At 39.0% G+C, this 27,351-nt stretch overlaps 1 protein-coding gene across 1 annotated transcript; it reads left to right on the top strand.

Moving 5' to 3' along the window:
* Window positions 1-699: 699 nt before the first annotated feature.
* LOC149287372 (protocadherin-10-like) lies at window positions 700-26,813 on the top strand. Its single transcript, XM_089493049.1, has 4 exons — window positions 700-3,192; window positions 21,497-21,555; window positions 24,147-24,232; window positions 26,557-26,813. Exons 1-4 carry the CDS (start codon window positions 700-702, stop codon window positions 26,811-26,813), a joined length of 2,895 nt encoding a protein of 964 aa, XP_089349175.1.
* The last annotated feature ends 538 nt before the right edge of the window (window positions 26,814-27,351 follow it).

Genomic DNA, 27,351 nt, shown 5'->3' with positions numbered 1-27,351 from the left:
ATAGTTAAATACCAGAATGAATGGATGTGTGCACGTGTGTGGGTAGATACATACTGAAATACTCACCCAGGCTGCTGTCTCTAGACTGCTGACATTATTATTTATATATTCCCTTTATTGGTCTGTGTCACACAATTAGACAACACTAGACATTCCATGTAACACAAAGACATTTAGCTTGTCACTCCTGTTTTGGATTGTGGATTATCTTCAGATACCAAAAGGGTGAGCATCAAACATCTGCTCTGCAACTGGTCCATCGTTTCAGCGCTAGGTGCTTGGCAAAAGCTGCCTCCGTGTAAAGGGTTAAACATAACAGCTGTAAGATTGCAGCTCTTAGTTCGCTGTGCCTCTGTCCACCAATACAGAAGCTGAAATGTGGATTTGGGTCCCTCCTTTTTCATCAGCCCCTTCTGAAATGAAGATAGTTGGGGAGGGCTTGTTTGGGGAGAGGGATGGTGGAGTTGAAAGTATATTGAAGACACAGAAGTCCGTGCTGCGCGATCTTCACATTTAAGCAAAGAGCTTCCGATTTTCTGCTATCAGATTGGATTAACAGATCTTCGGTGGAGTCAGGATCCCCAGTGAGTGAGGAGAGGGGCTGGAGCAGGATTTTGCCTGAGGATCTGTTGGGTTTCATTAGATCTGACCGGTGTTCAGTGAGCACCACAGACAGTGGCTACATCACCAGCGGCTGAGATGCTCTGGAGTGCGGGGAGAAGAGGTCCATGGTTGGGACAGGTCATTCCTGTCCTCCTAACTTGTTGCCTGGTCCCTACGTACAGTCAGATCCGCTACTCTGTCCCAGAAGAGCTGGACCATGGAGCTTTTGTGGGAAACATCGCGGAGGACTTAGGTTTGGACATTTCAAAGCTGTCACCCAGGCGTTTTAGGATCGTGTCTGGGACCAACAAGCAGCATCTGGAGGTTAATTTGGAGAATGGAATTCTGTTCGTAAACGAAAAGATAGATCGGGAAGAAGTTTGTGAGTTCCAGCCAGTGTGCTTCTTGCACTTGCAAGTGGTTATGGAGAACCCATTGGAGCTCTATCGGGTTGAGGTGGAGATTTTGGATATTAACGATAATGCACCGAGCTTTCCCTGGCATGATTATGTGTTGGAGGTGACCGAGTCTGCAGCACCCGGTTCTCGTTTCCCCCTTGAGAGTGCCCAGGATCCAGACGTTGGCAGCAACTCCCTGCGCACTTACAAGCTAAGTCCTAATGGGTTTTTCTCTTTGGAGATACAAAGTCGAAGCGATGGGAGCAAATTTGCTGAGCTGGTCCTGGAGAGACCCTTAGACAGGGAGCAGCAGAAGACTCACAGGGTGCTTCTCACTGCCCTGGATGGTGGGATTCCCGAAAGGTCTGGCACTGCTTTGGTTACCATCAGTGTTTTGGATGCCAATGATAACGTGCCCACATTTGACCAGTCATTTTACCGGGTGAGTCTACCAGAAAACGTTTCTAAGGGTACCCTTGTGATTAAGTTAAATGCCACTGATTTAGATGAGGGTACCAATGGGGAGATCGAATATTCTTTCAGTGGGCACGCACCCCAGAAGGTAAGGGACCTTTTCATGGTGGAACCTCGCAGCGGCCAGGTGAGGGTTAAAGGGATTTTAGACTACGAAAAAGCCAACCTTTATGAACTGTACGTCCAAGCCAAGGACAGGGGGCCATCGGCTGTTGCTGTGCACTGCAGAGTTCTGGTCAACCTGCTGGATGTCAATGATAATGCCCCCGAGGTGATCCTCACCTCTGTATCAACCCCAGTCATGGAAGATGCTCCACCGGGCACAGTCATCGCTGTGATCAGCGTGATGGATCGTGACTCTGGTGACAATGGGGACGTCAGCTGCGATATCCCCAAAAACGTTCCCTTTCAACTGCATTCCTCTTACAAGAATTACTACACCCTGGTGACCACCGAGGTCTTGGACCGGGAGGTGATGTCGGAATACAATATCACTATCAGTGCTAGGGATTTTGGCTCTCCTCCGCTAATGACCAAAAAGATCATCAATGTTCAAGTCACAGATATCAATGACAACATACCCACCTTTCTGCAGCCCTCCTATACCGTGTATGTGACGGAAAATAACCCTCCGGGGGCATCTATTTGCTCTGTGACTGCCCTGGACCCCGATTGTAACCAGAATGCATATTTATCATATTCTATCATGGATGGACAAATTCAGGGGATGCCAGTGTCCACTTATGTATCAATTAATTCGGACAGTGGCAATATCTACGCTCTGCGTTCTTTTGACTTTGAGCAGATCCGTAACTTTCAGATCAGGATCCAAGCCCAAGATGCTGGATTCCCTCCTTTAAGTAGCAATGTTACCGTCAATGTTTTTATTCTTGATCAGAATGACAATGCCCCTGTTATTGTGTATCCACTACCAAAAAATGGTACTGTAGCCACTGATGTTATCCCCAGAAATGCCGACCCAGGGTACTTGGTGGGCAAAATCTCAGCCATGGATGCCGATTCTGGCCAAAACTCTCGTCTTTCATATCAGATTCTCCAAGCCACCGATTCTACCTTATTTAGTGTGGCCCTATACACCGGAGAGCTGAGGACCATGCGTGCTTTAGGAGACAAAGATGCCACCAGACACAGACTCCTTATCCAAGTCAGAGACAATGGCCAACCGTCCTTATCCACCTCTGTGTCTATAGTCCTCACTGTTGTGGACAGCATGCCAGAAACCCTGTCTGAATTAAACGATGTGCCTTTAAATTCAGACCCTGATGCCACCTCCTCTTTAACACTCTATTTAATAGTGTCCCTTGGCTCTGTGTCCTTTACATTCCTGGTGGCTATAATTGTCCTCACAGCCATTAAATGCCACAAAGACAGACCGTCGCTACAGGATTACAAGTGTTCTATCCCTACCTGTTGCTGTCTGAGATCAGAGTCTCCAGGGGGTGTTTTTAAAAACTCAAATATCAATCTACAGATCTCATCTGGGAATAAAGTTCAAACGAATTGCATGGAATCTAGTGGGAGTGCACCTCAAAACTACTGCTATAAAGTCTGCCTGACTCCAGAATCAGCTAAAAGTGACTTCATGTTTCTAAAACCCTATAACTCAACCACTCAAAACAATGAAAAAATCCCAGAAAAGGTGGCCCCAGGAGGAGAGGGGAAGAATCAAGTTGCTGTAAACAATGCAGTTACCGAGGTAAAAACAAATATATAAACTAACACAAAATGTATTAAATTGAAAATAGGTTCTGCTCTAAAGTGGGGATTATAATCCACATCTAGCAGCTGCTGCAATCCACTGTAGATGATAGAAATTTCAGTTTCAATTGAAACATTTTAACATGAACATGGTACTCACACAACATAAGCAATGCTACTACTGTTAAAAAAGGGTTAACTGAGAGCTGTACATTTAAAACATTCCTACTCATTCTGTGCACCCTGCTTATAAGCATTCCCTACCAGTTAAGATATTTTGGACTACATAATCCTTTCAGATTGCTGAGCATAATGGGAGTTGTAGTCCTCATCAGATGTTGCAATTCAGCATTTCCAGCAGAAATGCCAGTTTTGGAATATTGGCAGCATTTAAATCCCTGCTAACTACTCATACTGTGCAAAATTATATAGCACAAGACTACCCCCTCCAAAGTGGTAAATATTCCAAACACTTCACCTGTTGTTGACTTCAACTCCCATCATTCAATGGATGATGGGGATTGCAGTCAATAGCATCAGACTGGCAATGGCTGCCTCTAACCCACCAATATCACCTGCTAGATACAGTCTTGTTAACTGCAACTCCCATCATGCAAAGTCAAGATCTGGTTGGCAATGGTAGCTATAAATGCCTACTGGAATATTTAAGTCTCTAGTGGATGATTTCACAGTTAACGTAACAGTTCAAAAATAAGGACTTCATTAAACAGCTCTCTCCTCTGTATGCTGAAATAGTATTTTTATTATAAGCAGTAAAATCAAAATACAACCACAGGAGCAGCCAGTGCGCACAGCATCCTGTTCATGTATTCCTCATAAGCATCCAAGGGCATTAGCTTTATGCTACATCTTCCCTGTGTCCTCACTTTCATCCTGTGTAAGTAATTTATGTCTCACAATTATTCTGTTCAAACTCCAAGGGCGTCCTTCAGGATGGACCAAATGGATCTTTTCTATGGCTGTGTTGTCATCGCCTTATGCGTGACACATGAAATCAGTGTCTGAGAGCTGTGAATCACTGATCGGTGTATCTATAAATCCTGCTCCCCCCCTCCAACAATAGTGTATTATCTGCTTTACTGGGATTTCAGCACGCTGGGGGAGCCCTATTACTATGCACAGCGCCTGGGCTTGGGTAGATATGTCTTTCTTATACAGACATGCCGAAGACTAACAAAGCACCAGTGTGACTTGTGCTGTGAATCAAAGGATCGCAATAAGGAGACAAAAGCCATATTATTGTGTCCCAAGGTTATTCAAGTGCTAGTGCTACATATGCCAGACCACAATACACACACACACGCACACAAGCACATAAACACACATACACACACAGACACACACACACACACACACATATATATATATATATATATGGTCCTCACTAATACATACAACACACACATCCATGCTTTAAAGACACACAAAGAAGTGTTGTATACCTGTGAAAATGTTCAGGGCTGATGTTAGTGCAAGACAAGTCGGGCAGTTGTCTTGGGTGTCTGGACCAGAGGGGCACTGGCAGTAATTATAGAAAATGTCCCTATATGTAGAAATCATGCACAACATATCTATGATCACATTCGCATTCTAAACAAAGGTGCTTGTTGCCTAGGGAGCTATTTGGCATAGGAGCGACCCTAAAGATTTTAGAAATCTATCAAGGTTACGGTTTACCACTTGTATCCAGAATTTGTATCACTTTACCTGGGTGTAGCAAGTCGTGACTGCAATTCATGTAGCTGGGAAAAAAAAATGAGCACCTGTATATAGAAGACATGAAAAGCCTCAGACAGAGGCTTAGGTACTGAAAACAGCAATCACAGGCTTTGTAAATTGCTATGATGTCTATGCATGACTGAGTTTGGATATCACTTGTGTGCCAGGTGGTGTTGTTTGAGAAACCAAGACCTTGATTTCCTGCTATTATCCCATTTTCTGTGATCCGCTTGGTATCTGTTAATTTCATGCTGGATATCAGGCACAAAGGAGGACATGATCTAAGCGAGTTGCAGAGTAGCCAGATAACCACCAGATGGCGCAATGTTATAAGAAAATACTGAAATTGCTACAAATACTAAAATAAAAGCAAATCCTAAATAATATCCAAGGTAGGGTAGCACATTTTATATACAAGGCACAGCGATGATTAACGTAATCAAAAGAGCCGATGTATTGTTCTTCAAAATAGTTCCAATAAAGGAAAATTATACCCCAATCACCAGCTAGGTATAATTACCCATATAAACTGTACAGTGTCTCCTTCCAAAAGCCTTTTGAAGTGTGAAATTGCAATCTTCCCATACATGAATATAGACATTTTAACGTTGTTGTTGTGAACACCTACATCACTTTGTTTTAGCAGATTGCAAGGGGTCTATTTGTGGTCTATAGCAGGGTGAAAACATTTTTGGGTATTCTAGGTGAGATTATTTATTTTCCAAGTGTATCTCATTATAAGCAATGTTGAGTAAACAACTGCCAATGTTATTAATTTGTGGATAATACACAATCTTTTTTGGTTAATATTTCTAAACACTGGATCATTGCTTACACAAAAAAGAGAGCATGTGCCAATAGTAAATATGGTAGTTGTACCTGCCATTAGACTAGACAGCAGTAATTGGAAAACTAAACCGGGGGTATTTTCAAGTTAAAGACCAAAAGACTATAGTGGTCAAACAGGAATAAATGAAGCAAACACACATTTTATGTTATTTATCTATGAAAGGAATAAATATGTAGTTCAACCATGAACGTTTTAAAAATTACATCTATCTACACATTGGCTCCAGATGCCCTGAGAAAGAGAGATAATGAGAGAGAGAGAATGAGGGAGAGAGAATGAGGGAGAGAGAGAGAGAGAATGAGGGAGAGTGTGAGAGAGAGAGAGAGAGAGAGAGAGAGAGGAAGAAGGGGAAGAAATAGGGAGAAGGGAAGAGATAGGAAGAAAAGGAAGAGAGAGAAATAGAGGAGTTGAATAGAAATTTAAGAGATAACACAAAGTGAGAGATAAATGGGAGAGAAAGACGAAGGGAAGAGAAAAAGAACAGAGAAAAGAGGGAGAGAATCTGTGTTTTGAAAAAGTTTGTGTGAAGGAGAATGTGTATGTTAGGGCAAGTGTGTCTCTGTAAGGGTTATTAAGTGTGTGTCTATAAGGGCAAGTGCTAGGATGTTTGTGTGTAAGGGGAAGTATGAATATGTGTGTGTATTGGCAGGCACTTGCAAAGACAAATATATAAATGTGTATGTTGACAGTCAATCCATTAATATTTCTCATTTAGGCCTAAAATGAAATGAAACATTTTAACCTAGGAGAACTATTTAGTATTGTTTAAAAAAAATGATTGTGACCTTCACTCCAGTAAAAGTCCAGTAAAAGTGTCTGCCATGTCTGTGCCTTACTTTAGAATGTTTAGGTACCCACCTGTAAAACAAATATCACCAACGGTGGAATATCAATTCAACTATGGACAGAAGGGAATAATCTGTAATAACAGTGATAGATTTATGTCAGGGGAATCTGTCTTTGTGAACCTCTGGAAATGTATAGAAATCTGCCTCAAAGATGGCAGATATCAACAATTGCAAATAAAATATATGAGACTCTATAATTATTAGACACGTCAATGTATTAGATAACTGATACAATTAATTCAAACAGAGATGCATTTAAAACACATTCTATAAACAAATCTTTGTATTTTCAAAAGTCCTTCAAAAGCAGTAGACCTCAGGAAAGGGTTGTTGTTTCACAGTGGATTGTCCTTGCCTTTTTGTTCCATAAGGGACATTTAAACTTAATATCTTCAAAGCAATAACAGTGATTGGCAAACAAAATGTACAGGCTATATGAGCTTTTAATCAACAAATATACTAATGCTAAAGGCCATGATGATGACAGTTTCCATTTAACAATGAACATGTTGCTCTTTCATTTATGAGCAAGGGCTAATTGAACCCAAAATAGTGCTTTAAATAATAATTAGAAAATATAAGTAATATTAAATACATTTTCAGAGCATTAGAGTTTCTAAACTCTTAACCCAAACCACTGGGTAGCAAAATAAAGAATGCATAAAATATTTAGGACATTTTGGATTTTTCCTTTTTTTTTGTGGAATTCCCAGTTCACATGTTTTTAAAGTAACCGGTGACTTGTATAAGGCTTTTAGTTTGCTCGTTCATTATATATTATTGTTGGGTATTCATGGGTAGCTGTATAATGATGGAAAGTTTTGTGTCCTTGGTATGCACTACTCATTGCTAAACATGTGCTCAATTTTCAACACTTTTGTTTCATGTTTAGTAGAAAACACCAAGTTTGTGGTTTGTATGAAGAGCTAGGAACTCAAACCTTAATCAGTCCTTGGTGGGCACAATAGGTTTGTAGAAAACTTGGTTTATGCAGTTGATATAAAGATTGCATAAGGCTTGTCATCCATATCACACAATGTGATAAATAAACAGAGAACAGATTTAAATTTGCAATTTAAAATCACCTAAAAACTCTACTTCCATTTCCACATTTTTAACAATTAACCATTGCTATCATCTGCATGTTATTTATTTCTGAAAGAGGGATTAATGGTATATGGCAGAGGTAATTTAACCTACATACAAGAACAGGTACAAATGTGAAATTATATTAAAAAAATCAATTCACAAACATACACCATTCAAATTTCATTAGAATGTATGAACTAACAGGTTGCACAGTTGATAAATGCAAATAAATACATTTACCATATGCATTATACAGTCCAAAACAATCCTGCTGTTTGTTGGTAAATAAAAAGTGTATGGGTAGATATTACTTTACATCCATATTTATAGATATGGGATGCTGTGTAACTACCAAGCAAGCACAGGGAAAAGGAATTACTATGCATGAGTTACTCTGCATGATACCTTGCACTGCATGCTCACACCGTCGACTTGTATGTTTCTTCCAACAAAAGCTGCTAAAATAGAAATCAGTAAAGTATTTCAAGTTTAAAGGGAAACTCCAGCCACTTAATGCCCTTTATTGCATTATATAGCTATGTGGTCCCCCTTTATATGGTTATTATCGCTCTCAGGTTTTTATGTGATATGGTTTCTGGATTCACAAATGATGTGGATTTTGAGCAATTACTACAAGTTCTATAAGGCAGGCATCATGGATATCATAGAATTCTGTTTTATATGTATGCCTTTTTGAACATAAATATATGAACCCTGAATTCCAGATCGTACATTGCCTTGATGACTGCGTTGGCAAGCACATCATACGCAGAAACAAGGATAAGGAGAATATGCAAATATTTACCTTTTTAACTAGTGTGTATGTGTTCTAATTCAGTTACCTTAGCTTTATCAACTAGGCAAACACCTCATCAAACTGCCTTGTGGTAAACAACAGAATGGCTCAGTCTTAATCACCCAGAGGGACAGTCTGACTAGTCTATGGATAAAAGGACATAATTATCTATACAAAACGTAGAATTACCTTAAAGTAACAGCTCAGCTATGGGTTTTAAGTAGGGAAAGTCACCAGGAAAACATCACAAGACTGCCTACAATGGCAGCCTCCAGGCTTTCCTAAAGTGCATATTGGCTTTTATAAATAGACTGTATATTTACTTGATTAGACGATAGTCTCTGTAATTCAATAGAAAAGCTAAAAAAAAGCCAAAATCTTAATCATTTGTCTGACATAATTGTGTGTTGAGCAGGCTAAGCCCTTAATATTACACTACATAACATGTTTTTAAACCAACAACAGCCTGAATTATTCCAATAACCCAAAGCACGATTACCCTGTCGCTAAAATTAATTTTTTTACGCTTGATTTCTTGAATCTGGATGGATTATTATTACTAATAGATTGTTGGCAGCCTTTCATTACTAGATTTGTCTGTTGATGTGTTCTTACATTCTATTGTCTGTGCTAAAAACGTGTTCATTCCTGTAAATAATAACAAACATAATGTCCTTTTCAGCTTAAATGACATTCATACTAGAATAAATATCTCGCCAAGAAACACAGAAAGGAGAAGGAATTATGTCAGACTTCCTATTTGTGATGCATTTTGATCATTTTAGGCTCATTACTTCTATGAAAAATAGAAACATAACTATTAATAGGATTAATGAGTTGTAAACTTAACAAAAATACACTTGAAGTGAAATGATCAAAATATCTTTATCAGTGAACTAAAGAGGAAATATTCTAATGAAATGTAGATTGTCGACTTTAAGAACCATAATGTTCATTTAGTGCATAGCTATCATTGATCAAGTATCTTTACCTGGCATATATATATATTTTTAAAACAATATTAAATAATGTAATTTTATGGACTGGTACTCATGTTTTCATATTTATATATTTATTTAATGTTCATAAAATGGTGTCACATACACAATTTACAACTCAACAGGATGAGAAGGTTAACATGTTGCATGAATAACATGTCGCACATAGGGCTAATATGCAATTTTGCTAATGGCTTTGGGTTGCATCAATAAGCTGGGCTATCTTTATACATTGTGAGGCATGGGGCAATCTAGCCCATGGGCCACCAATCCTACTGGACTGTGAAGAAGGTGGAGGTCTATGCAACCAAAAGCATTAGCTGCTCCACTAAGCCTTACTCCTTTGCGGTGTGTTTGCTTCCTGTTGCAGGGCGCCGGGATGTGATGTCATATCCTGGTGCTCTGCAATAACCAGTGTGCAGACCACAGACCACAATGGAGAAAACATTAGTAGCGAGGTCTGTGAAGGAGCCTAAACAGATGTTCGCCTGCAGGCTATGGTGCCTGTTGATGTGACCAAGAGATAGCTGTCAAGGGATGGGCCACTAAGGTGAAACAGGGCCTAAGCCCCATTTTGCCCCCCATTAAAGATGCCCATGATGATATGATTGCAGAGACTGTGAGGCCTCTTTCATACTATCTGCAAAGCTAAAAGCGCAGTTTAGGGTGCCTACAAAAAAGGGGAACTGCCCCATAACATATCAACAATTCATTACTAAAAACTTCCTATAGCTTTTGCTTTGCTATATCTGTAAGGTTACATGGGTTTATGGACCTATAAAATGTACAATTTGGAAAAGTTACAGATCTGGAAGACAGTGTGTTTGGTATGGATACAGGGACAGGGTGTGTGGCTTCACCGGGTGTGTGGTATCAGTGGGTGTGACAGCTAGCATATGTCAATCAAGCATTGCTTATATACATACATACACACACACAGGGGAGGGCTGACAGCCTAAGGCCTGTAGGGCAAGTCTAGTCAAGTGGCCCAATGCGCCACCAAAGCGGCTGCGAGCGACATTGAAAGCGGCCGTCGTGCGGCAGTCACTCCACCGGCGCCTAATGAAATTAAAGCGGCCAGCGTCCACTAGCCGTGCCTCAGCTCTGTATCCCACCCCTTTTAAGACATGGGACGAAGAACTGAGGAATGGCCATTGGGTCTGACTGCTGCATGATGCAGGGGCGTACCTAGAGTATTTGGCACCTGTGTGTGTGTATGAGGCACCCCCCCACACACACACACTTTAAAACTGCATAGTTTCTATGGTTAGGCAAACATTGACAGGGGTACAGCAAAATTGTTATCATTATATACTCAGGCACACATTGACGGTGGTACAGCATAACTGTTATCATTATATACTTAGGGATTATGCGGTACCACCGTTAATGTGTGCCTATACTTTGAGCCAGACACTGACAATACTGCAGTACAACCCCTATCACTATATACTAAGCCAAACATTGATGTGGTGTAGGCCTAACACTTCAGTGACTGGCTTAGTATATAGTAGGGATGCACCGAAATGAAAATTCTGGACCGAAACTGAAAATTCAGCATTCATTTGGCCAAAACCGAATTTTATTTTTTTTAAATACTTTATTAAAAGTAACACACCAAAATTAGACAAAAAAAAAATCAATAACAATATTAATATATATATATATAATATATATAATTAACAGCAATCACAATCCTATCATGCCCAGGTTCTAGCATGTACTGGCTGACTTAGCATGATAGGCATTGCTGTTTGCAATCATATATATATATTAATACTGTTATTGAATTTTTCTGTCTAATTTTGGTATGTAATTTACTTTTAATAAAAGTGTTGTTAACACACCACAATTGGACAAAAAACAGCCTCCCTATGCCATGCTATCCCCCCACACTTCCATGCAATCTGAAACCCTCATTCACAAACATTCATCATAAACTACAGCATAACACCCATCACTCTCACACACTTACTAATATTTTCCTACCTTTCCTCTGGCACTGTCACTTTTCCTCTTCCTCTTCATTCTTCCTCTTCATTCTTCCTCTTCTGTGTCCCGTCCTTCCGGTGCAGAGAGCGTGGACGACGGTGGGCGTGGCTTCAGTGTTGTGCGCCGGGATTTAACATCAAGTCCCGACGCACAGCCACAGCATGCCGCGCGCATAGTGTTTGGAGGCGTGCCGGCACCCCTCAGTCCCGGTGGCAGCCGCTTAGTTTTTTACTTTGCGGCTGCCATGAATGTTCGTCTGCCGACTGCCCGGCCAGCCCGCCCCTGCACACACACATACTCTCCCTCGCATATACATACAATATTGATCACAATGTTCTTTTTTTGTGTGATGAAGATTTTGCATGAAGCAGTCAGACAACTGAAATTGAAAGAGAGAGCTTCCAAGTTGTTTGAAGTAATTTACCATAGTCTGGAGGAAAGGTCAGTTGCTAAGGTGCCTCTACATCAGAGGCAGCATCTGGTTGCCCTCAGAGCTTGAGGAACCTCCGGTGCTGCCGGCACTCGGTGATAGACGCCCGGGGTAAGTGCCGGCAGCAGCTGAGGTTACAAGGCAGGAGGATCCAGGTCCCCTGCAGTGCTGCGGAGGATCTGGCTCTTAGTCTCATAGTCAGACCTCATTTGAGGTCTGATTAGAAGACGACCTCGATTATTAGACGAGGGGTATTTTTCAGAGCGTTTACTCTGAAAAAAACCTTGTCTTATAATCGAGCAAATATGGTATATTCAAATATGCTTTCTTTGTAAGACATTTCTGTTGAGTATTTGACCACCAATGTTATATTCATATCCAACTGGTGTTATAGAGTGTTTTCAGCTTCCATTATATGACTTTCCTGCTACTGCAATACAGGGCAGGTGTGTATTGATGTATGTCCATTCTAATTAGTCAGTTGATCCATACCAGACATTAAGCGCACCATCGAATACTAACTAAGCATTAGGAAATGTTGACTTGTAAACTAGCTGTTTAACACAATACAGTAGTGCCATATGTTTAAATTAGCATTGAAGCTAGAACATATTACATTTTTTTTACAGATTTTATTTAATATACTGTATATTTCCATCAACTCCCTTTTTTGTGTTTGTTTTTATTCTTTGCCTTTCTTTTTCCAATTTCTCTCTGTCCCATTTGTTTTCTTTATATTCGTTCTCTTTTGCCTCTTGAAAGTAATATTTCTCAGCTGGGGCTTTATAGCACTCTGGGGTGCAGAAAATCAAGTAATACGAAAACAAATAGGGGAAAAGGGATTATTACCATAATATGGTTGTAATTTGTCTTAACTACCGGTAAACCTTGTGTGTCCTTGAGGCTTTTATATGGCATCTGTAAGAGTAACGCAATTTTATTAAACAACAAAAAGAGTCTCTCTGCTGCAGATCAGTTCTGGCATTTTCAATTTTATACATGTTATGTGTGGAGAAAAGGGTTGTGTTCTAGAGATATCATATCCCAGTTGTCTCTGGCATCACTTTGGGAGCTGGACAGAATATTCCTTTTATAAACATGATGACATGATCTTATCTTGGCCGAATGGATTTTTATCCTAGAATTCCCATACAGATAACTTATTTTATTTTTAATGGTTTATTGAAATTATTCATATGTGTCCTAAGGTAGTAACTCTGTATTGATTTTAAGTTCTAAGAGAGATGATAGAGTGGAGTCATATCAAGGTTTTACTTTGTAGGATGAGCCATCAGTGAAAAGGTCAAGGATTTCTTTTTGCCACTGATCTATCAGTGCTCTACGTTTATGGTCGTCATTAACTTGCTTCATTAACCGACTTAGATCCTTCACACGATGTGAAGCCCATTTAGGGAGGCTTTAACACATACTAATTTATGACACTCGTAGAATCCTACTGCGCCAGATGATTTGTGAGTACTAGCTTACCTAGACCGAGAGCAGGGAGTGCTGGTCTATTACTGTTTTCTGATGGAGTTCAGATGTTAATATAAAGCCCTGATCTTTGCAAAACATGAACTGCTAGAAAAGAAAAAGAAAAAATCTATGAATTCAGATTTTCTTTATCCCCCGTAGAAGCCAGAGTTGCAAAACAAAGTATGATTTGATGATGAGAAAAATTTGACACAGTGTTTTCATTTATTGAGGGCACAGTCTACTAGTTTTACAGGGCATTGAGCAGCGGCCCCAAATGTTGACCCGTTTTTCTAATGACAGTTTTGCAATACAAAAGAAAAATGACTCTGTGCTTTTTAACTCTTTCACTGCTACAGGCACTTGCGGTATATTAGTTTTTTACTCAAAAAGGCACATTTTCACAGAAGCAGAATAATGAAAGGACGTGTCAGGGCTATCTCATTATTCTGCTGCAGAGCTTGCAACAGTTAAGACTATTATGCATCCTTTTAGTGTTATAAAATATCGGGCACCAAAAGAGTATAAACCTTTGGTCGCTTAACATAAATTCCTATAAGTGTTTTACATCACCCATACCTAGATTCTACTTCATACTTTATTCTTAATATTCTTATGCTAGCGTGTTTCACTAAATTGGATATTGGAGTCTCAAGGAAATTAGCCACAAGGCAATGGATGAGTAGTAAGTGCAGTAACCATATAATGAAAGATCACATAAATTATGGATTATATGGTAAATTATGAAATTCCCAAATCGCTTTTTGATATATGTTAACATTTCATTAAATGTACAGAATCTATGGGAATCGTTTACAAAACTAGCTTACCAATGGGTTTCCTGTTTTAAAGATCAATCCTTTCCCCAGCATTTAAAAATCTGCAAAAATCGTCAAAGGGAGACCGTATTACCAAAAAGCAAGGATCTTAATAGGTAATCTTGCAGATAGTGAAACACATAAAGAAAATTGCCTCTCCCAACTGAACTGCTGAACTGAAATCCTTTTTAAAGGTCACATCAGTCTTAATCCAGTTCTTTTTGGGTCATCAGCTCCTTCTTTGCCTAAAGTTTCAAAATAATGACATATATTCCAAAGTTTAAAAATAATCTAAAATACATACGCTTTCATTGGCAACCATATAAGTGGAAAAATGGCTGACATGCAGGGATCGGTGAATGTGATAGTGCCGGTGGACCCTCACTCTAATAAAACCCTACTCCCCCCAATAAAAGAAAATGTAAAATATTGGGGGCTTTGGAAGCAAACAATTCTCTAACATGTCTTTGTATGCTGTAGCATTAACACCATCTGGCTGTTGCCAGTCCGTCCTTGCTTCAGTATGACCCATTCTACTGCCAATGTGTGTGGATATGATTGCCGTAAACGCTATATACTTAAAGTGAAAGCTGTTTATAAGACTGTTGCCTAATTAGAACTATTGAAACACTACAAAAATGGCCCAGTCAACACACTGAAAAACTAATCATGTAAGAGAGTAGGAAGAGTGAAATACGGTCAGCCGAGAGTGAATTATTTATACCGATGTTAGTTTTAGAAGTATTCAGAAGCATGCTGAAAGAATTATCAAACTCCCACATTCAACCAAGGAAAACAAGTTATTAGAAATAAATCTTCAAAGTTAATCATTTCAGAGTATATCATGCATGGCTTTTATGTTTATCCACTAGGATGGAAGTGCTTCAGAAAAAAAACAAGTATTCTTAAAAATGTAGCTCCTGATTATGCCCCGTTGCATAGACTTTAAAGATCTTAAATCTGGGATTTAGATGTGCTTCTGAACAGAAGACAGAATTTGGTGTAAAATAAATGGGAACTATTTTATTACAATTTTATACTAATACTGTATAAGAGTTATGCATTTTCAAATAGAGAATAACATCATGTTTGACAAAACATTTGAGCTATTCCCTTACAAGGTCAACTCATAAGTATAATTTACAAGTCAAAACTTGGAGGCACTAAACAGTTGACATCAGCTCACACTCTCGGAAATTATGCATTTTCCCAAGAATTCCCAATATTTAACAAAGACTACATTTAAGGATGAGTGAATAGACTGGTATTCTCTGTGCATAGGTGTCTTCAAACAGATGGGTTCAGGTTTTTACAGGCTGTGTTCACTTAGGTTGACCACACATTCTGGATTTAGAGACTGCAGGAGTGTGATTGTAGAAAGGATGTTGCTTCAGCAGGAACATGTCACTCAAGTGTGCATGAGCTCTTACCTGACACATTGCCTGTAGGTTTATTATTCTCATTAAGGAAGCACTAGCTGGTTGCTTGCTCAGTCACAATGAAAATTTAATGGGTGTTTTACATAGTTATTTGTCCTTGCCAAGAGCAACACCGAATGGCAGTAGGTTCCAAAATGGGACAATACTGGCAAATTTGCTACTTGACGTATGTATACTTGAATATACACTAACAATCCGTCACACATATATACAAACATGGACATAATGTTTCTCCCTCATTCATACACATACACACGTCTGCACACATAACTTCTCTACAGTAGATACATTGTATCTTCTGGTGTCTATTTCATTAATCTCTTTCTTGGGATTCTGTATGTTAAACTGTCAGTTTGGGATTTTTTTGTGCTTTGGAATTGGGACAGATTCCAAGATCCTGTGCAATCTGATTATCCTAGATATCATCTGCTCAACACAGACACCATGTTGCCAGTAAGTATTGGAAAGAAACAGAGGATTAAGTCTCCCCAACATTTCTTTTTTTTTTTTGATATTGCACTCAAATACACAAGTTCCTAATAATTCATGAACATTTTTTATTTATTCGTTCTGTGGTATCCACTTAATTTCTTACTTACTGACATATATAGTGTGGTGTAACAGATATCCCCCATATTCCTGACCATTTTGAAGTTTAGGTTGAACTGTCAAACATGCAGGATGGCAGGATATCTATAGCTTAAAAAAGACATAATGCTATAGGGAAGGTTTGAGATAAAATACTGGCACTATGACAAATACATTTATCATTGTGTTTTTTTTCTAAAATCTGTCGACATATGGCTGTGGGTAGAGATTATTAACAGAGTCATTAAAAGAGCTATTTTTGTTAGAGGTGTTCAAAAAGTGGTTATTGGATTGTATGACTATAAATAATCTATTTTAATAGATTACACTATAGAAAGTAGTTACATGATCTTTTAAAAGATTTGTGAAATTTTAAGGAAACTTTAAGTATAATGAGGATTCTCCCACTAGATGTCAGCATTGTATTGCTTTAGTTTTGAAACGCTTCCCAACTAGCTAATTATGTAGTGAAATAAAGTCACATGAATCAGAATTAATGGCTGTCGAGTATAACGAAGAACCATTCGTTTTTTTTTCAACTCCCTGAAAAGAATGCTTGAATTAATTTAGAATTAGCATTATTACCAGTAAAATAGCAATTTAAAGAATTGTGCCCACTTCCTCTAGTCATTATTTGTATTAGAAAATATTAGCTGACAGAATGAGTGGGGATATATGGAATTCCAAACCATCAAAACCCATTGATTTTTAATGAAATAAATATAATGACAAAACTGTGGGTATAGATGCATACAAATGGGGGCAGGACAAGCTTTCCTTAGAGGCCACAAATACTCCAAGCCCAGTTGTACCCCAGAGCTCCAAAGCAGCACCATTCTACCTTGGCGGTGCAGTACAAGGGTGGCAGGCGTCTGTGCAAATGCTGGCATAGACATATCCACTAACTCTTCCTTCCTCTAGGTCTGTGTAATGTCTGATGCTGGGCTTTGTATATGACATCATATCCTGGTGCTCTGCAAAACCAAGTGGTGCACATACCTTGATAGGGGAAGCAATAGTGGAGAGCTCTACTCCGGTGGCTGTACAAATCTCCAGACACTGGTAGCTGCTAAGGTAATACAGGGCAGATGCCTATTTTCCTCATGCTGAAGATGGTTGTATATCTAGCAGCAGCCTACAGCTAAAATAACATGGAAAGTAGCTATGCTAGCTATGTAGCACATTGGTCCATATACCAGGTCCATACTGAAACCAGTGGCACTGATGACTTACCACAGAAATGCTACAATAGTCTATTGTAAGCTGGACGAAGCAGTGTGACTATAGCCTGACATGTCAAACATCTGTCTGAAGGTGGCAACAAAGCCATTGTAGAGGAGAGACCTGTAACGGGTTCACCAAGAGAGCTGTAGTAACTCCCAGAGATCACCCACATGTATCCTCCTGTTGTCCCCGGAATAACTTCCAGCACCAGCCAGCATGCACACCTTTGAGCCCTGCTATGTGTACCCAATAACTAGACACACAACTACCTTGAATTGAGTACAGCAGGAATGAACAGTTTATTGATATAAAACATAGACTCATATATCCAGAGAACTGCATTAACATAAATTAACATGCATACAACCCAACCTTTAATCCCCAGGCAGCAATCCTATTGATGGGATTAATTAAACAATGGAGTTCCTGCCTGTGCTATCTTTGTTTGGAAGCCAGGCTGGAGCCATCTCTGACTACCTTGGGGCCCTGTATGACAGGTCATTCTGTCACAAGACCCATGCCAGTGCTCTGTTGGTGCATATGCTACTCGAGCTCTGCTAGGTTCATAAATCTCCTGCAACCAGACAGTTCACTCACATAACGGGGAGGCGCTACCACTGGAGTCTGGATACGAGAAGGATCAGTGGAGACAAGGAGAGTCTGCAGTGCCTAGGCAAACTGATTCATGCAGTGGTCCAGGCTTTTTAACCCAGGCCAACATCTGTTTGCTTATTTGGGGGGGATCAGTAGATGGTCATTGCTACTGTAGTGGTTCGGAAGTGGAGGATCCCTGGTAGCTAATTAGGCCAGGACGTGAGGGACAAGGACCGGGACCCGGAACAAGCGGAAGGCAGGGGCTAGAATATTCAGACAAATGGACAAGGTCTAATGTAGCTGGGTTAGAACTAGAAGGGCACCTTCAACACACCAAATCAGGAAACAGCGAGCAAGGTCACTTTGGTCAACTCAAGCCAGGTCACAGCAGGAAAATCACGCAGGAACAAGCGTAGAGCGTTACACCAACAAACGACAGTTGGACACTGAAGGTCCCGAGATAAAACAGACCATTTAGGCCAAGAACGAGGCAATTAGGGTCAGACGGGGGTCACCTGGGATCAAAAGATGTCACACGTGTGGTCATGTGACCTTGCACCCTTCCAGACAGGAGCATGTCAGCTATTTCCCCATAGTAGCAGGCGGGACTGACAAGTCATAGGATGACAGGTGAAGCCCAGCTTCCCTGGCTCTCTGAGTCAGTTTCTTTTTGTGTGTGTGAAAACGAGCGGTGTTTAACCACACCTCCTTCCCTCCTGCTGTACCACTTATCCACTAAAGGCTACTTGGGATTAACCCCACCCCTTAATAAAGCCACTACCCCGTAGGAAGGAAGTGGGTGTGGTTAGAAAGAAAGTGGATCTTTCCAGGTATGCTCATCACCATAACAACCCTCGTTAGTTGCTGTGGTGATAAAGCCATTTTTTGTTACATATTGTCTGATGGCTGAGGTTTATAAAGCGCAGCTCTAGGATTAATTATGAAATGTGAGGCAAATGGCAGTAATATTACATTGGTTTCTACGAGAATGGCTCTACATTTAGAACTTTACCCCGTAACTGTTACTCATAAAAGACCAACAGAGCATGTTACAGAGCAGATAAAGCTTTTATACCATAACAGGAATTTCTCTTTTGTAAAGTTGTAAAGCAGGATTATTATAAAATGAGCAAAGAACTCCATTGCCTTTGCAGCTTAACTAAATTCACGTATTAAAACTAAATAGTGCTTATGCTTTCTGTTTGTCTATCAGTGTAATTTTCTGGAGATTTTCTATTTAAAAAATGACAGTTTTTTTTAAATTCTGCAAATCACAAAAGCCATAGGATAGCCAGAACACTAAATGTATTCATAACACACAATGTTAAGGTAATCCTTTCAAACAAATATATCTAAGTTCGGATGAAGAGACCATAACGTCATGGAACACGAATACAGGACGTCATTAATATCTGTGTTACCCATCAGGATGCTTTTTAAGTAGTTGCCTTATTGAAAATGTCTGAACACCTCTTTCCAATGATGGCTAACATTCTGAACTCTGTTAGATATAGACTAGGGTTCCCAAGATGCCTATTCTGCCTGTGGGAATCATGGGAGCCATAGCTCTTACCTTAAGTATATGCTTTTGTAGCAGCTGATCTTCCAGGTTACACCGTTGCCAGGGCGTAACTAGACGCCTCAGGGCCCGGGTGCAAGAATCTATTAAGGGCCTTTTTATGCGTTTTGTCCCCCTCCACAGACACACACATAGATTTATTTTTATGTTTATAATTTAAATAATAATTAAATAATAATTTAATGCCATATACACACATACAATTTTTTTTTTAAATACATTATTTTACTGACCTAACTATTCCTTCCACTTTGGGGCCCTGATAGATGAAGACTGCCATTTTATTTTCAAACAGGATGTCAGTGAGTGAGGTGCTCCAGCTCCAGCTCCAGCCGTGTGATGGGGCGGCGCTTTCACCCCTCATGCAGCTCTCGTGGCACGATCCACTGCTCCTGCAGTCTGTGTGAGGGGGCGGACCTTTCACCCCTCATGCAGCTCTCGTGGCACGATCCACTGCTCCTGCAGTCTGTGTGAGGGGGCGGACCTTTCACCCCTCATGCTCATGCTTGATGCGATCCGGTGCCCCTCACGCTGCATCAATGACTAGGCAGCCGTCGCCAGCTCCGTGGCCCGGCTTGCCTTATTTAAAAAAAAAATAAATAAATAAAAACTGAAAAAATATTTCGGGCGGCCCCTTGGCTTGGGCCCCCTTGCCGCCGGGGCCCGATTTCGGGCGGCCCCTTGGCTTGGGCCTACCTGCCGCCGGGGCCCGGTCGCAGTCGCGACCCCTGCGACCCCGGTAGTTCCACCACTGACCGTTGCCATTCTACCTGATCGGTTGGGACATATTTCCTTATTAAATAGATTAATTCAGTTTTTCTGGATGAAAATCTGTTTGTGACCATTTTGCCTTTCAGGTATTAGGCCAGGTTCTATTTTTTAAGAAATATGTTAAAAAAAACAATTATATATATAAATATAAATTAAATAAAATTATATAAATAAAATTAAAAAAAGCAATTCCCTCATATAATTTTAAAGAAAAGTTAGATAACTTTTCATCAGTGGTAATAAACTGTGAACAATTGTATCTGAGGTGTCCTCTGAATTAGATGATCAAATGAAAGTCGAATCTCCTGTTAGATACTCAGTTTTAACCACTTGCTTGTAGTTACAAAATCTTTTAACGGAACACATTTGTATTTACAATAAGGCTAAAGTTGCCTAATGTTCTACTGCTGAAATAGCTGATATTGCTTCTTTTCTGGGGAATAACTGGGGTCAGTGTGTCTTAACCAGATCATTGCCTTCTGAAAACTGGGACATCTGCTCACCCTTACCATCTCAGATTTTAACTGGTCCTGTTTTCAGGTCTTGTCCCTTCTCCGCCTTAACCCTTGGGAATATTGTGGAAAGGATATAGTCATAAAGTCATAAAGTCTATAAACATTAAGAACAGATAGTTAACATTGCTGCTTCCATGGCATACCAATGGAGTGTTTCTATTCTAATACATTTGTAGTGCTTGTTGAGACTGTTTATAACTTCATACCATTACATAAGTTTATTTAGTATACAGAACAGTAAAATGTAGGATTTGGAAAAAGTGACAGGTCTGCTTTAAGGATTTTTCTTGTATGTTTTCCAAAGGATTCTTCCGACAGATCAGCTTCTTTATATCCAAGCCACCTGCAAATCATCTCCATTTAAATGTAATTAAAGCTGAGTGTATGCAAATTGGTCCCATGCAGAGATGCGCTAAAAATCTTGCCAGTTGGGGGTCATGATAAGATCAGAACTAAGAAAACATGATATCAAGCAATATGCAAAGTACCTTCACTAAAGGACAAAACAAATAACTTGTTATACCTCATTTAAGTTTGCTTTTCTGTCTTGTTTTACAGATTAAACTTCCAAATACAGATTGGTCGCCACAAAAGACACAGAAGCCAGGTCTCAAAAGGTATATCTTAACTTAGATTGAACTTTGTAATATAATTACAAGTAGTAATAATGTAGTATTTATTAGACATTATTATTAAGCATATAGTCTGATAAACATAGAAATGCTGTGTTTGCATTGCTATGGACACGGGACTGTAGACTGTGACATTATAAAGTGGGAATATTAAATGTGGGACTCTTCCACTTGCATTGTTTATACCTACCATGGAGCATTGGTTTAATGAGTGGCTTAAGTTAATGGGGACACTTCACCATTCCACTTTGATTACAGGTTGCATAGCTCCCAACTATCATCACAATGACCATCCTAATAGAGGGTCTTAATGTCTGGCCATCTTACATAGTTTCCAAATAGCCTTACATGTAATTTTCTTGCCTGGGCCTATGGAGTCATGCCTGAGGGATGGCAGCAGTATCAGAGGAAGATTTCCCTACTTAGCAATGTGGCTTCAGGCTGTATCACTGCTTATTGAGCTTGTTTGTAAGCGGCTCATTTATACTACAGAGGTCTGTGTCTAGCTGGCGTACCTCTGTAGCATCTCTTTCCCTGTGCCACTTATCCTTTGGTGATGTCCTGACAGTCAGCACAGAGGGTGCAGGGCACACGGAAGAGGGTTGTCTGCCTAAGGTAGGTCTTGGAGGCTAGCTTGGGGTGTTGCCCTGTGTCAGGTATAGGGCATCTTCCCATATAAATACACTACAGACTAAAATATTAAGCCAAAATACAGAAATGTCTATCTGGATTAATGATGCACCATATTTACCAACTTTAAAATGCCCCGTACTAGGACATCAGACTACCAGGAAACCCTCCTATTTTCATGCACTTTCAATTCAATTCTTGCACTCCGCATGCAAATCTGCCATTGGACCCATATCCAGTAAATTCGTCAGCATAGTTAAAGGCTGGGACAAAAACTTAGATGTTCAAAATATTTTACCGAGACCTTTTGCAGCTGCCAGGCTTAATCTGGCCATCTTGTATATCAGGGAAAATGACCAGTGAGTAAGTGGCCAGTGACTTATCCTGGGACTCCAGTGGGATGGTTACAAGGGAGATCTTTGATCTCCCCAATTGACCTAATTATGCTATGGAGGCTGTGCTAGCTCAGAATGCCATGATATCACATCGTATCCGGATGCCCAGCTTCTTAAAGGCTTTCCTTGGCCTAGAACAGCCCCAAAAGTAAATACACCACTGCTGGTGGCCAATTTAGGGTCTGCTGGTCTTAAAGTGCCCGAGTCACTTTTCATCCTGTCTGGCTCAGGCAGCAATTTTTTTGGCAAATTACAATTTTGGCAAAGATGCTGTGTGTATATTTGCTGTATATGATCCTGGCCAACCCAACAGGGGTAGCAAAACCATTATTGGAATGTAGATGAGGATCATGGAAGCTCAACAACAGTCTATGATGTATCCTTTTCAGCATCCTTGACAGTAATATACACAGTGAAACATGTGCAGTACATCACTGCAAAGTATATGCCTCATATTAGTCTTTACTGCATATTAATTATAATAATAATAACAATTATTATTAGTATTATAATTACTAAAATTAATAAATTCCGAATGTGTGAATCTTTTAGTAGATAATTGTAGGAAAGTATGTAATTTGCATGCTTCTTGATTTGCAGTTAATCATGCTACTTCATAGGAATTTGAAGAGCAATTACTGTCATCAAGTCACACCCCATTTTGATGATGTTAAAGGGAAATTATACTCGTCGAATGAGCAAGGCTTAATTACCTTTTCAAAATGTGTTCGCTTTAATGCCACTATTGTTTTTGATATACAGAGTTTCAATGCTCTCATATGCACAAGCAATTATTTGGTAAATCATTGATTTTCTTGAAACTGATGATAAATCCCTACCCCAAAACAGACTTTTTTCTAGAATTTGCAAATGTCAGATTTTGAAAATCACACATGAAAAGGCTGATTGCAGTAATTATTACTAACATTCCTTTTAAAAAAAAATAGTTTTGAAAGTAAAGTTGCAAGCGTTGATTTAACTATAAACTGTATAAGGGGGGGGGATCAAATTGGACTAGGCCCAGAAAGAGTCCATTGGGACCCAGCATGTCTGGCCTCCTAAACCTCATCTCTTCGTAATCTATGTTATCTGATTGGACAGGTTGGCCGTGGAAATCCTGGAGTAATCTGAGGCAGGGCCTATCCTCAAATAGCACTCAAGGCAAGGTGCAGCTAGGTCACCCAACACACATTTCCTTACGTTTAGAGTGCCAATGTAGGCATAGAGAAGGGTAAATATTTGGGGGTGACAGCTAGCATCCCTTTGGTATGTTTGCCCCAGGTAACGTCTCTGGTCTAAGGTGCGTAAATGAATGGGGAAGAGAGACACAGATGTCTCTTTTCCCTTAAACGGGACAATTTATTTTTATTATTAAGTGATTTAGCGTATCGGTCAAAAAATACTCTGTAGCGAAACTGGTTTTGAATGAAATCCTGCAAAGTTCATTGACTAAGAATTGAGGGCGTTGCTCGTACTCTCTGGTGCTCACAAATATACAAATATTTATAACTTACGAAAACAAATACATATTTCCCTGTTCTTAATCTCTAGTTCTCAGAGTCTTGAAGACCTTGGAACTCGAAAAGGTGTTAAAAAAGATCATGACAGACTACGTACGCTAGTTTCCCCTGTAACTGGTCAGTATATGTATATAAATATATATTCCCCCACCACATACCTAATTTATTGTTCATTTTACATACTTTTTATATGTTGCATTGTCGAAAATTTGTTCTTTTAATATTTTGACACATAAAACCATGATTTTTTTAAATTATCTCTGTAATGCTGGAAGGAATATGCTTTGGTTAGCCTTATCATTGCAAGAGCTACCTTCAGCGATCTATAAACATTTTTTTAACAACGGTTATTGTTTAATTTCAAAGATGTCATGTGGTCTCTGTCCACAATGTTCAAAAAGAAATCATTCTTATGAAAAGTATGAATTAAATATAACTGTAAAAAGCATATTGTCCTTCCACCATTTTTTTTTAGATAAAAAATGTTAAAAAAGGCTAGATTTGATTCTACTTGAAAGACTTTCCAAAATGTTTTTATTTAGGTAAGAAAACGTCTACAAATGTATGCCCTGTTTTATGGAACAAATCCCAGATGAACGTTTGTGAAGTTTTCCAGTTTCAAAATCCTTAGGTTCATGATGACACGAAAACAAACTTTTTTTAAAAACTGCAAGCTGAACACCTTACTCAATGACGTAGTCATTATAGAGGCGAGCTCTAAAAAGTGTTAACATTATGGGGTATATGTATAAAAAAATTATTCTGGAGATTGTCCCTATTGTGCGTAGTAATCAAATCAATCTGGTAATTTGACTATTTCTCTGGTTGGTATGGGGCAAGACCTCTGTTGATACTTTATATCAGAACCAATTTTATACATAGACAATAAGTGTCAAATTTTACCCATAGAACTATGCATTATGCAGGGCCCTCTCAGTTCTTCTTGATGGAGAAACCCGACAGTCTTGGGGCTTAATAATGAATACTGAAGTGAGGGAACTGAAACCACAGCTCTCCTGACAATTCTCCCTTTAGTGAAACCCCAAGGAGTGAGCGATAGTGATATTCCTCACTGTATGGAAATTCATTGAGATTCCGCCAGGGGTCCGGGGAAGTAAGAATTGGGATGTAAGGGTTTATATAACAGTCGGTAGGGTACATTGAAAATCACAAAAAATAATAAACCAGTATAAAAGGAGAAGAGGGCCCTGCTCATATGATTTGTTTTCCTCCCATCCCTTGTTCTTATTTGAGAATAACACGGTTCTTGAGGTCCTTCATATTGGTATAAGAGTTTTGGGCGTCAATATCTAAGAAATATATTTAGTTAGCAAGTCCAAGTTAGAAAGTTTAATAAATGCACCGTAGGTTATACCACGACATTTACATTTATTGTTACAATATTTTGAGAAATGGAGTGACCCCCAAACTCCATCATGCTTCTGTGTCACTTATTTTGGTGACGTAGCACACATTAAAATCTCAGTGACTAAACAATAACTTAACACGTAACATGATAGCTTATATTTAATTTGTAATTAATTCCATGTCTTATTGTATTTTAAACTTTCTTTGTTAAAAACCAAGAAATAACCCGATGTCCTTTATGGATTCGTACAATTTTTTTTAATATTCCACATATTTTTTATTAGTCATCATGTCCCTTTTTCAAATACTGGTTTATGTAAACATCCTTAATTTAGATAGCCTTTCTTAATTTAGATCAACTTCCAGTGAAAATGAAATCAGCCTCAGAGTAAACATTGCTGAGCGTAATTAATGATTGTATTATCTCTGGGCCTTCTGTATCGCTAATCATATCTTGTAATAATTGCCTCATAATTGCTTAACTAACACATGTACATTTTCAATCCCTTCTCTATGTCTAACAAACAACCTTCTAAAGAAGTAGACTAAAGCTACATAACATATTTTGAATGACAGTTCCAGAAGTCTTATAATTTATTATTTTAGGAACTACATATTTAAATTGTCAGACAGAATCTGTCTCCTCTTTGTATGGTAATTACAGAGTCATTATGAAGAACACACATTAGCTTCTGATCTGTTTAATGCCAGAGCTGCTGACTAAAGAGACTAAAACATCACTGATCCAGTTGACTCACAAAGCTATGGTCCTGATCAGAGACGTTCTGCTAAGTTTAATTGGGTTCAGATAGAATATATATATATGTGTGTGTTGGTGGCATGTTCAAACATGTCCTGAAAGTATGTTTTTTTTTTAAAAACAATATATTTATATTTATATTATATTCTAATATATATACATATATGTGATACATTATATTATATATATTATATATTATATTATTTATATATTATATATTATATATATTATATTATATAATATATTATAAATATATTAAAACAATATATTTATATTTAAAACAATATTTTAAATGTTATGTTTCCTCCTTCAGATGTAAAAAAGACGACTCCAACATCGAACGGGGTGTGGAGCCCGAAATATGGTTTACCTTTCCAGCAGCACATACCATCGCTGGATTATCAGCATAATGTTTATATTCCTGGGACCCCAACGCTACTGGCCAATAAGCAGGGGCTCTACATAGAACACGAAGAAAAAAATAGTTTTTCCACCTTTGGAAAGAAGAGAAAAATGACATCTTGCTGCGATGTACACGATGACATGATAATTAACAATGACTTGAAATGAGTGGAAACCGAGACATGCGGAAATAACAGTAAGCATACTCTGTACTGCGGTGAACTGAATTCAGGCATTGACTCAAGCAAAACCTTAAGGGTTAAAAACAAAAAGTCATTACTATGCCAAGAACATTATTTTAACTCACCTACCTGATGTCTGTTTTGTGTGATAATTTCGAAAAAGCAAACTGTGAGAGGACATGATCTATAAAGTGCAATGGGACAAAGAGATCTAAAATTAATCTGTAACACTTGAAATGAAAGGACATTTGCCACACTAATGAAGGCACCAAAAGAAAAAAATAAATAAAAAAACCCCCCAAACAACTATGTACACAGAGACAATGAAAATAAATTATAGCGATGCAGTGTGTTGAGTAAATGGACAGGATGCAATTTCATTTGGTAAAACAGATTCAATGTGGGTGAGAATGAAAAAATCGTCTGTGTGTAAAAAGCAATTTTCTCTATCTGCAGTCAACCGAAAGACTTCCTTGAGGACTGAAGTGAATGAGAGGACATCCTTTCTGAAATGTCATTTTCAG

Source organism: Sceloporus occidentalis, unplaced genomic scaffold, assembly GCF_023333645.1.
Source record: "Sceloporus occidentalis isolate IW3139 unplaced genomic scaffold, rSceOcc1.0.p SCAF_62, whole genome shotgun sequence".
Lineage (NCBI taxonomy): Eukaryota > Metazoa > Chordata > Lepidosauria > Squamata > Phrynosomatidae > Sceloporus > Sceloporus occidentalis.
Note: the sequence above shows the minus strand (reverse complement) of the source record. Positions and strands in the feature narration are given on the sequence as shown.

Excerpts from the sequence above, each read along its gene's own strand:
- LOC149287372 (XM_089493049.1), top strand. The coding sequence starts at position 700 with ATGCTCTGGAGTGCGGGGAGAAGAGGTCCATGGTTGGGACAGGTCATT. Across the intron at positions 21,556-24,146 it reads CAGAAGCCAGGTCTCAAAAG|TTCTCAGAGTCTTGAAGACC; the intron begins GTATATCTTAAC and ends CTTAATCTCTAG. Across the intron at positions 24,233-26,556 it reads GCTAGTTTCCCCTGTAACTG|ATGTAAAAAAGACGACTCCA; the intron begins GTCAGTATATGT and ends TTCCTCCTTCAG.